This window comes from Pan paniscus, chromosome 3 (genome assembly GCF_029289425.2).
Source record: "Pan paniscus chromosome 3, NHGRI_mPanPan1-v2.0_pri, whole genome shotgun sequence".
Taxonomy (NCBI): Eukaryota; Metazoa; Chordata; class Mammalia; order Primates; family Hominidae; genus Pan; species Pan paniscus.
The window spans coordinates 89619982-89631414 of NC_073252.2; the positions used below are offsets into that span (position 1 = coordinate 89619982).

The window sequence follows — 11433 nt, forward strand, 5'->3', positions numbered from 1 at the left end:
GCTAATGGCCTCATATGTCTTTATTCATCACTTATTAAAATAATCTGTATTTTCATACTCTGGTATCGCTTCAGATCATATAAATCACCTTTTACTTAATAAAATAATCTGTATTTTCTGTGAAGCTATATAATTCAAATTTAGTAAATTAGATGAACAAAATATCAAAATGCCTTTTAGAGTAAATTAACCATTTAATCACTATCTGTAATAGTATTGCACCGGAAAATTTAATCCCATGGATAATTGTATTGATAATTTTATAAACCTCATTGAAAATTTACGGGTTCAGGCACAAATGTATAAATATCACTCTGTATTGTATGTATGCTATGAAAGTGTTTTTTTAAGACATCTTTTTCTTTCTGTGTCTTACCATAGGCTACATATCGAAATCGAATTGTGAGCCAAAATCTCAGCACAAGGGACAGAAAAGCAATACATACTCCCACCGAGGACCGTTTTAGGTATTCGGCAGCGGACCAGACAAGCCCCTACAAAAACAAGACCTGTCAACTCCCAAGTCTCTGTTTAAGTAATTTCCTGAAGGACAAGGAACTAGCAGAAGTTATCAAACATTCAAGAGGAACTTATGAAACCCTCACTTCAGACGTTACACAGAACTTACGGGCCACCGTTGGGCAGAGCTCTCTGAAGCCAACAGCTAAGACAGAAGGGCTCTCCACGTTCTTAGAGAAACCAAAGGACCAAGTTGCTACGGCCCGACAGCATTCGACCTTTACAGGCAGGTTTGGACAGCCACCCAGAGGGCCAATCTCTTTACACATGTACAGCAGGAAGAATGTGTTTCTCCACCACAATTTACACAGCACTGAGCTGCAGACTCTAGGCCAGCAGGATGGGTAATTAAATCACCCTATTCCTGTCTTTGGGTAGGATAAAGATGGTTAGTGTTTCTCGTGCATAGTTCATATTAAAATTGTCATGTACTTTTTCTTACATTTTAGTTATAAACAGAGTTGTGTTGTTGGGTTTTTTTTCTTAGTCATAAACAAAGACTTGTGGTTTTTTTTTTTCCAAGAGTGAAAGTTTGAGCATGTTAATTGAACTAGGTTGAATTGCCTTGAAGACTTTACTATATATGTGTATAATAAATGGGACCATCATGATCATTTATATAGTCCATAATTTATTTATTTTTTATCTCTATCACTTACTGATATGCATTAAGGTTTCAGAAGATAATATCAAATAGCAATCTGTTCGCTGTTAATGGTGTTACTATAAAAGTAGACCTGATGAAAAATAGATAAAGGAATTATAAAGAATTTTAAATTATATAGTTAATAGAAGGAGGAAAAAAGAGAAATGTTAACGTCTTATATTTGGTGGTATATTTATTTGAAGAATGTGGCTTGCTTGCATGTAACCTAGAGATGTGTTTGTCTCTATTACATACATTCAAGCTCATCGTGTGATACTAGTAAGGGGGAAATGGCTGTATTTTTTTTCCTTTAAACGTTTAGTTCATACTAGTTCACAAAGGATTTCAGACAGAGTAATTGCTAGCCAAATAGAGAATGACAGCTCTGATCTTTGAAAAATTTTGCTTTTAGTTTTTGTTATTGATGTTGAAGTACCGTGACATAACACAAGGTGATAAAGTTGGTTGAATTTTGTCAGATGATACATAAAGACTGACATGCTATATTCTTTGAGCCACTGTCATGGCAATATAAGCATTTTTTCAAAATTTCAAGGATGAAACATCCTAAGAAAATTATTCTTTTTCTTTACTTTCCTTATTTTTTAAAATGTTCTTTTTTATGTAAATCCAATTTGGTTTATATACATCAGCCCATATCTATAATTTTATGAACTGAGGAACAGAAAGTTGGTATTTTAGTAGCCAGCATACAATTTTCTGACTATGCAGAAATCTTGATTTAGAACAAAAAGTAAATGTGAACATTGGCAATTTAATATTAGAAATAAGCTTCTAACAGGAATATTTAAAACCCATTTGATGGCAAATATTTCTCTTTGACAAATAAGGCCCAAATATGTTATAATATGTTATATACTTATGTGCACTTTAGATCAATATATGAATTGATCTATGGATAATTCCATCATGTTCAATTAGTAGCAGAGCAGAATCAAAGAGTACAATTAAATACATAAATAAATAATTTTTAAAAGACTAATAGGAATCAAGGCTGCAGTTTTCTTATACACATCAGAGCTGTTAAGTACATCCACATTAGCCATAGTCCATGCAAATTGAAACTGTCATACCTACTGCATGATCTGTTTCCCTTGCATTTTCTAACAGAATCTGTCAGCGTGCACAAGCAAGATGAATAAAGGGAAATTGAGATAGCAGTTTTAGCATGGCATCTGACAACTTGCTTAAATTAAAGCTGTGTGCAAAATGCATCTCCTATTATAAAAATGTATTTGTGCCCTGTGCTTTGGGGAAAAGCCATTAGACACTCCACCCCTGAGCTTTAACTACTGAACTTTGATACATTTGCAAACTTAGATTGGAACTGATAAAGTAAGGAGTCGAGTGGATATGTTGTACTTGTAATTTTGGTTTTCCAAAGGAACACACATGTGCATCAAGGCAGACATTTGCCAAATGTTTTCTTTCTTTGCGTGTTTGTAATTCTGCCAAAAGAGAACAATATACACTGCAAATTGCTTGACTTAATGAGATTGCTATCTAAAGTTCCCACCATACTTTGGAAGCTATAATGATCATGCAGATATACACTTTGGGCTGGGCAATATTTAAGAAATGATAGGAAAAGAGAAAAATCATAATTATTAATTGTGGAATTCAGCTTGATTTGTCCTAAATGTTGGTGTCTGTTGCTAGAGTATTTTAAATCTGTAAATAAATAAGCATGATAAAATAATCAAGGATTTTTTCCCAGGATATGGAAGAACTATGTATCACAAATAATGTTTTTGATTTGGACTTTTGGAGTTGATAGTTTTGTTTTCCTGGAAGATAGACTTTTGAATCATACTTTATAAAAATAATCTATTTAAAGAAGATCTGTCATTTAATAGACATTTTAAGAGATGTTTTAAACACTAGTATTTTCTTGAAAAATCTTTTTTAAAGCTGAATCATTCAAAAGAAAACCTGGATTAAACAGTTCGATTTTAAAAGGAAGGGTATTTTTTGGAAATATCATCTTAAAGCTGTTTTGTATCAGTATTTTCAGCATTGTTATAATATTATTTGTAATACTAAGTGTAACTCAGGCCTGGAGAAGGTGTAAGCCCACTATGCTAATAATGTGCATCAGTAACTGTAAAACAGGGGTTCTTTGTAAGTTCCTCTTGTGTATATATAGTAACTTATAACAATGGCATGTGGGCATTCTTTCAGTGAATTGCTTTCTTTGTACTAAAATCTCTAGTTTTCTAAGACAGTTCCATGTATAAAAATGATTTATGCATTTCTCCAAGGCGGTACATATCCAAAGACATGACACCAGGGGGAAAAAGTGCTTGTTTTTCTGATGGAAGCAGTGGTCTTTTCTTTCCTCTTTCTTTTGTGCATGTGTATGTGTAGCTAAGCCTAAATAACCCTGTAAAATTTCTGCTGCAAATTGTCTCTTCTGAATTTAGAATGTGTTTTAAAGGAACACTTAGGAAGAGAAATACCTTGAAGAAAAGCTGTTTCCACCTGAAATAAACTGTTCCCATTTTTATAATTATTGGAACATGAAACTGTATTTCTATGAACTCAATGATTTTTTTCCATAAAATTATATGCTAAGAGAGTCACCACAAAACTATGAGTTCTCTCTCGAATTATTTTTGCTTCTTTGGAGCACCATAGTCTTTGTTCAAATCACAACATGAAACTGTTGCTGCAATGCTAAAGATGTGAATCCACCACTATCAATACGGTCAGGGTAAAACCTGGAGCCACATGTTATTCAAGTTATTTTTGTTATCTAATGATTGACATGAAAATAAAATAGTAAGCCAATATTAATTTGTAGGCATAGTTGCCCAACTTAAAATGTTTACAAAGATTTTCATGATTAATCTGGGTTTATGATTTAATCCTAACTCATTGTCATTATTTCCTGAATGTTGAACTCCCATTATAGGAAATTCCACATTTTGTTTTGTTTTCTTTGTCTTGTTTAATAGAGATAATACCCATACACCCCTCTCCAGAAAAAAGTTTTTAAAAATTATTATGATATATTTAAGATTCACATGCCCAGGATAAATGATTACATTCCACTAGCCCTCTCAAAAAATTTCTTGGCAACTCATTTGTTGATTAAACAGTAGGAACAGTTTGCTGAATGGTTAGGATTATCTCTGCACATCATTCGTCATCATCAGCTTCTCATTATAAAGAAATAGTAACCCATAGCAGTGGATAATTTGGAATGCTTAGCATAATCTCATAATTATAATCTAAATTTTTACTACTTTTTCACTTTCAGAACTTAACATTCTAAACAGCTATAGAAGGAAGTGGTTCAAAATAACCCTAAGATTCCATTGAAACATATACACACAGATGAAAGTAGAAAAGAAAGGGCAATACATGTGAAAATGATATCTATGATTGCTGTTCATGTTACTGAATCACATGCCCCATAATCAGAGGCTTTTCCCTTATTGATAATATTAGCTCAAATGTAGCACCCATTCATTTATACCAGGATTTTGATTGCTATCTAAGACTTGACTTTATTTAGGCATTATTATCAGATCCTGTTCTGTATTTTCATATGCATATATATATTTTTGTATAAGAAATATTTCAATCACATGTAATATTCTTGGGAAATTTACCTCTCCTAGAGTTTAAGCTTTTTAAAACATGTCTTGTTTCTTTCTCATGTGGTAAATTTATCATGACAACTCTAGGCTGTAGAAGGCGTAATATAAAATACAAACTAGTTTTGGTTCTTATAAAAGGCTGATTTCAGTTAAGACTGGTCATTTTTTAAAAAAGCTGAATTACACTGTAGTATAAAAGCAAACAGTCAACTAAGCAACCAAACAAAGAAGCTCTCTTCTTTAATAATATTCATCATTGCCAAATGTTTATTTTTGAAATCTTGTTCTGTGCCAACTTGTTTCACCATGTTAAACTGCATACATACCCATGAACTATTTATTTACAATACATTTGATCTCGTTAAGACCCCAGTTCTATTTCCAAGGCGTGCAGCCCAAAACCAAAAAGTTAAAAGATAACACCCTGTGGTTGAATTACCTATGGAAAAGAATGAAGGCAGTTCACTCTGTTTAAGATGTGGAGAATTTCCTACAAATAGTTAAGGTGAAATAAAATCATTAATAGAGAGTAGGTTCCTTCCATTTGAGTAAGTGATCTAGAATATGGGATACCACGGTTCTTTTTAGAGCATTTTCAGTGTAGCCTCATTAACTTCTCCAATTTAATACGACATACATACTTCTTCCACCTGAACATAAAATTCAAGAATAGGAGCATCCTACATCTTTCATTCTTTCCAAACATTACCTCTTTAGTAAATTTGGGTTGCTATAACAAAATACCATGGACTGGGTGACTAAACAACAGTCACTTGTGTCTCAAGTTCTGGAGGCTAGGAAGTCTAAGATTAGGGTGGGGCAGAATAAATTATTGGTGAGGATCTGCTTCCTGATTTGCATTTTGGAGAAAGAGCTCTGGCCTCTTCCTCTTCTAATAACTACAATAATTTCATGATGGGGGCCCCACCCTCATAATCTCATCTAAACCTAATTACTTCCCAAGGGCCCCAACTTCAAGCACCATCACACTGGGGATTAGGGCTTCAACATATGAATTTGGGGGGGGATATAAAAATTTAGTTTATAGCACTCATTTTCAGGTCAAAGAGCCCACTTCCCTAATCACATACTTCAATAACTAGTTAGGTAATTATTGTTTTACTCTTTTGTAGATTAGATCAGAGACATTAGGTAACTTGTCCAGGACACACAACATGCATTTTTAATTAAATTGGATTTAACAACCCTTGAACTTTCCATTTATATCATGCTTATCTCCAGAATAGGATCTCTCCTAAGGAGGCAGAGTGATTTAAACAAACATGTGCTGCTTCAATCTCCTTTACTCCTAAACTTCCATTGATATTGCTAGGGACAAAAAATTAAGCAATGATCTATTTTAGGAAATCAAAATACTGTTCATTGAAAAGCAGTTTTAAAACAATTATTGACATTTAATAAATACAGAATTTTGAGAGGGCATCTCTTCTATTTCAAGGTTACCTCCCAGAAAAACTGACCTTCTAATTTTCTTCTCTTGAAAGCAATTGGAAAAAATGCTAAGAAATGATTTTATATTTTTTAAAGTAGAGGGCCAATGAAGTGTCTAACAAAAGGAAAGCATACAGTAAATGAAAAATAAACTAGTTATCAGATTGTCTTATATCTTTCCTTCATAGGACATTGATATAGACATCATCAAATTCCTGTTTGTATTGCCTTATACATACTTAAAAAACAAGATATTTACAAAAATATTTTAGATATTCCTGTCTAGGAACTAAAATTACAGCTGATTTAGAATTTGCTTAATTATTCAGAAGGAATTGAAGTGAAATGAGGAATACAAATTTACTTGTCCTAAATTTTTAAATAAAATGTATTATATTTTGTAGTCAATTATATATACCAAAATAATGTCTGAATAAGATGTAATCCTGTCATGAGTTCTCTCTTCCAAAAAAGAATGCAAGAGAATTGAATATTATCTTAGTTAGACCCCATTTTTTAAGGAAAAAATACACCCTGTATGATACATTCTTAGATATATGGGTTTGAGATTATTAACATTGATAATAGGTTTTTTTATTCACCATCTCTAAAACTCTAAAACTTTAGTGAGAAAGATAATAAATAGAAAATTACCCTGGAAATTAAAATTTTTAGCAATATTGAATACAGTAGTATAATTTTTTGTGGCTCTTGATTTCCTAAGAAGAATAGTGATTTTTATTTAATGAAAATTTCTCAATTTGGTTAATATTCTAAGAAAAGATTGATATATTTAAGCATGGTGATTAGAAAAATATGCATATTTCCTGCTCATAATAAATTTTAAAACAACAAATTAGTTGTGTGGTACCTGATTGCTTTCAATATGACATTAATTTGTTTTGAACTTGTCTTGATGATAGATTGAGTTACACATGCATTCATATTGGGCATAAAGCATTGTGATTTACTTCTAGGTTCTTGAGGGTTGTGACAATTGGAAAATGACAAATCAGCCACTTATTTCATCAGCTAGTTGACACAATTTATATTTCTACTTTCCTCACCATCAGGCTTTTTAAAGTTTCTGATATATAGCAATACTATGCAATGGTCCCCAGGGACCATTAGAAGAATATACTGCTATATTTAATGTCAATAGATCTATAATATAGTATAAAAATGCTATACTATTTTTATATTCATTTATTAAAACTCATTACAATTCAAAATTCAAAATATATTTCACAACATTTTGACTCTGTAGTTTAAGAAACCCTGTGACAGCACAAAAATGCAATTTTTTTTTCTAAGTTCCCTGTCTTTATCAACACGCACACACACCCTTAGAGTTTTAAAAACTGGTAGAAGATGGATGATTCAGTACAGTTACTGAAGCATTCGAAATGATACACATATATGTTTCCATTTGGCATCCAAACTGGCCAACAGGGAAGAACATACAGTTAAAATGCTCCTGCAATGCCTCGAAAATACACTCCAACATCTTGTGTTTACAGGGCCTCACAGCTTCACAGTAAATAGTGTTCTTCTGCAGTGTACTTTCATATAATGCAATTTAAATAAGCTGAAACAAAGCATTACGGTATATTTTATAATTTATAATTAATGTGATGTTATAGTTTAAGAATCAAGCCATTTTCCTGATGATAGGAAGAATTATTTTTAATTCTAAACTTTATTTTCTATAAAGCATGTCAATAAGCAATGTATATGTTTTTTCTATTATATTACTGAAGGTGTTAAACTTTAGAGTTGTTTTGAAGACTTTATGAGAACTCATAAACTCTATTTCTGGAATTTATTGGTTTATTTTAAAAACCCTTAGATTATAATTATAATCAATCAACACTTTTGTAGATTAATTATGTAGATATTTCTCTCTTAAATTTCAGTCATGAAACAGTAGTTTTAAAATGTTTAAAATGAAATATTGATGTATCTAGTACTATTTATATATTCTTTCAAATATCCTCATTTTTTATCTTAAGTGACTCTTGCGTATCTCATTCCCTTTTATGGTTCTTACTTCTGTAATATAGCAAATGCTTTGACATTTGTAGTGATATTATCAGTTGAACAGGTATCATAGCATTTTATGTACAGAAATGACACAAGTGAATATTACAGTTTAAGGGGGATTTAAAGTTCTAATCACTTTTCAGAAGATGTTTGTGAAAAGTGAGAACCAACTTTTAGATAGAAAGTTATTTGAGTTATTACTTTATCCAAGTGTAATGTTTGATTTAGTTTCATTTGTAGGGCTTTACCCAAAATTTAACAATAAGAAAGAATATTGCTTTATTTTAAAACACTACTTATATTACACTGGTAGTCATATGACCAAAATCTAAAAATATCAAAACAATAGGATGTTAAGAGGTGCTTCTGAATTCTGTGGATCCAACATTATATATTTTCCATTAAAGAAGAGCTGGAAAGAAAGGGAAATACACATGTAAACCCAGTCTTGAATTCTTCTGGTGAAGAATGAAATGCGACCATAACCTGTAAATTTGAGCTGCTATCATTTTTCAACTAAATGGCTGATTTTAAAGAGTCTATATTAGGTCAGATGCTGGCAAAAGTTTTATCTTCATACAAACAGACCAGATAGCTTAAGAGTGGACCTGACATCTTTAGACCGAAACAAATACCTCTCTTAGTCGATTTGATAAAGCTGTAGCACCATCTTACCAGCCATCATCACTGTTTTGTTTTTAAGTTCTATCATGAGAATATTATATTGGTAAAGAGAACACGACTGGGCCTGGGAAACATGGGGAAACCCCATCTCTATAAAGAAAAAAAAAATTAGCCAAGTGTGGTGGCATACACCTGTAGTCCCAACAACTCGGGAGGCTGAGGCAGGAGCATTGCCGGAGACCAGGAAGTCCAGGTGGCAGTGAGCCGAGATGGCATGACTGCACTCCACCCTGGGCAACAGAGAGAGAGATCTGATCTCAAAAAAATGAAAAGAAAAGAAAATACGGCTCATTTGCAGAGGCTTTCATGTCTCCAAAAGCTGCAAATTTAAATATTTTAAGCCATATATTCAAGGGTTGTTGTTCATGTAGAAAGTAAAATGAAGAGTGGCATTTATAATCACCTAAGAATAGATGTTGTGCGGTGAGATTATAACACGTGTTGTTGAAATTCAATTCCAAATTGTAATGTAAAAGTTGGAGAGCCAATTGAAAGTATTAGTAGAACACAGGAAGTTGATACAGGATATTTTCAGATCAACTGAGACAAATCAACATCTGATTATTCAGTGAGAATAATATCAACCCATGCTTTCAGACACAAGAGCTGAATGTGAAGGGTTTTGGAAGAATCTTTTCATAACGAAGCCCAGAAACTGATGAAGCCATTCACATAAACTCATTCATATGACAGGTAAGCTCATTACATAGCTCTAGGCAATCACGCTGTTGCATTTGAGGTAAAATTGGAGTTATTGTAAATATGCAATTTGGTTTCATCCTAAAGAGGCTTATACTAATCTTTCAAAGGATGTTGTACAAACACTTCTTAGAAAGGAACTGTCTACCTTATTGGAAATATGGATTCAAATGTATATACTGTGAATCACCCAACTGTAGAAGGTGATTATACACTTTCCCAAGATATCTGATGAATTGTAAGGGACTTGGAAATGTGGTTAGGAAAGGAGGAATTTGTATCATTGTTCTTAAAAGCAATAACATAAATTGTAGATTTATGGTCTAGTCAAACACTGTGCCCTTAAAGCAGTCACATATGTCCATTTGTGGTAGCTCTAAAACATGTTGGAGAAATGAATCTGAAAATATTCTGTGAATAGAGCAGTTGAAGACAGCTTAATGTCTGAGTTCAAACTCCATCTGACAATTTCTTGTCGTGTGCCCTTGGAGCATTTTTTATCTCCATTTTTCCTTCTGTGAAATGGGACAATAATGGGATACCTTATATGATTTTCATGAAGACTGAAAAATAGGGCCTATCACAGAATAAGAAGAATTTAGATGCTTCATCAATCACTTACCACTCAATCAATCATTTGCCTTTCCTAGTAGGTGGAAATCCTTTGAAGCATTTGGCTTTCTCCAAGTCTATCAACCCATGAGCATTGATGATGCTATCATAGAAAAAAACTAAGAGAAATCCCTAGAAAAATATCAAAAATTCTATAATCTCTGAAATTTTCAAATTTTTCATGAGTGTTTTTTTTTTAGTATTTCATGATTAAAACACTGTTTTGATAATGAATGGATTTGCACAAAGACTTCTGAAATTTCTGTATTCTTTTAAAAAATGAAAACTTATCTTTAGTATCAAGTTCTTTGGTTACCGTATAATGTTTCACTAATGTTTATCTTGCTGAAGACAGTGTTGCTTCCAAACATGGGGAGCCTACCACATGTTTAAAACAAAAATGTTTCAAGCTTTTACAGAGCTATTTATTTTTTACTATGTTTTGTTTCATACACACAGAAAAACGTTTCCTGTTCTGAAACTGCTTCATTATCTATTAAAAACAAAACTCATGAGAATGCTTGCTGAAGTGTTAATAACTTACTGACTTTAAAGAGTACCATAGTATATATAACAGTGACCAAAAACCACTGTCTCTTAACAGTATGTTGTGCTTTAGCTGACTACTAGAAAGGTAAAATGTAATGGCAAAGATTTTGGCCATTGTATTTATTATATTGCATTTTAAAGAGTCAGGGTGTTCCAATTCTATTTCTCCAATAGTCCTTTAATGAGATAGCAGTCTTATAAATCACCTCTCATTAGGCTTTCTCTCAATGTGTGCATGGAATCCTTAAAGCTTACGTTAGTAATAATAAATTCTGAAATTTCCACTAAAAGTTCTGATGTTGGAAGTCTTCCTAATCTATACTTTGAGTAGGCAAAATGACAATTGAACATAGGATTTAAAATTAATAGGGTTGCAGTCACTCAGAGGAATGATCTACACTATAAAAATCTATCCTTTTTTAAGAATTAAGGACAACTTTAGTATTCCTGAATAAAACCATTCTGTTAACTTTATTACATTACATGAATAATCAGCTTTGTTCATGCATTTATGCAACCCACGTTTATGCTGGTTACCTACCATCTGCCAAATACTGTGATCTGCACTTAGGGTGCAAAACAGAACAATAATTAACCTATATT

The 11433-nt window shown here is 32.4% G+C and overlaps 1 protein-coding gene across 4 annotated transcripts in view; it reads left to right on the plus strand.

Annotated features, from left to right (window-relative positions):
- CCSER1 (coiled-coil serine rich protein 1) overlaps window positions 1-11207 on the plus strand; it is a 1490059-nt gene extending 1478852 nt beyond the window's left edge. For all 4 annotated transcript variants that reach the window (XM_055111625.2, XM_003829898.4, XM_055111626.2 and 1 more), the window contains one exon: window positions 382-11207. In XM_055111625.2, the coding sequence (XP_054967600.2) occupies window positions 382-867 (486 nt within the window). In that variant the 3' untranslated portion in view covers window positions 868-11207. The remainder of the gene's footprint in view (window positions 1-381) is intronic.
- The last annotated feature ends 226 nt before the right edge of the window (window positions 11208-11433 follow it).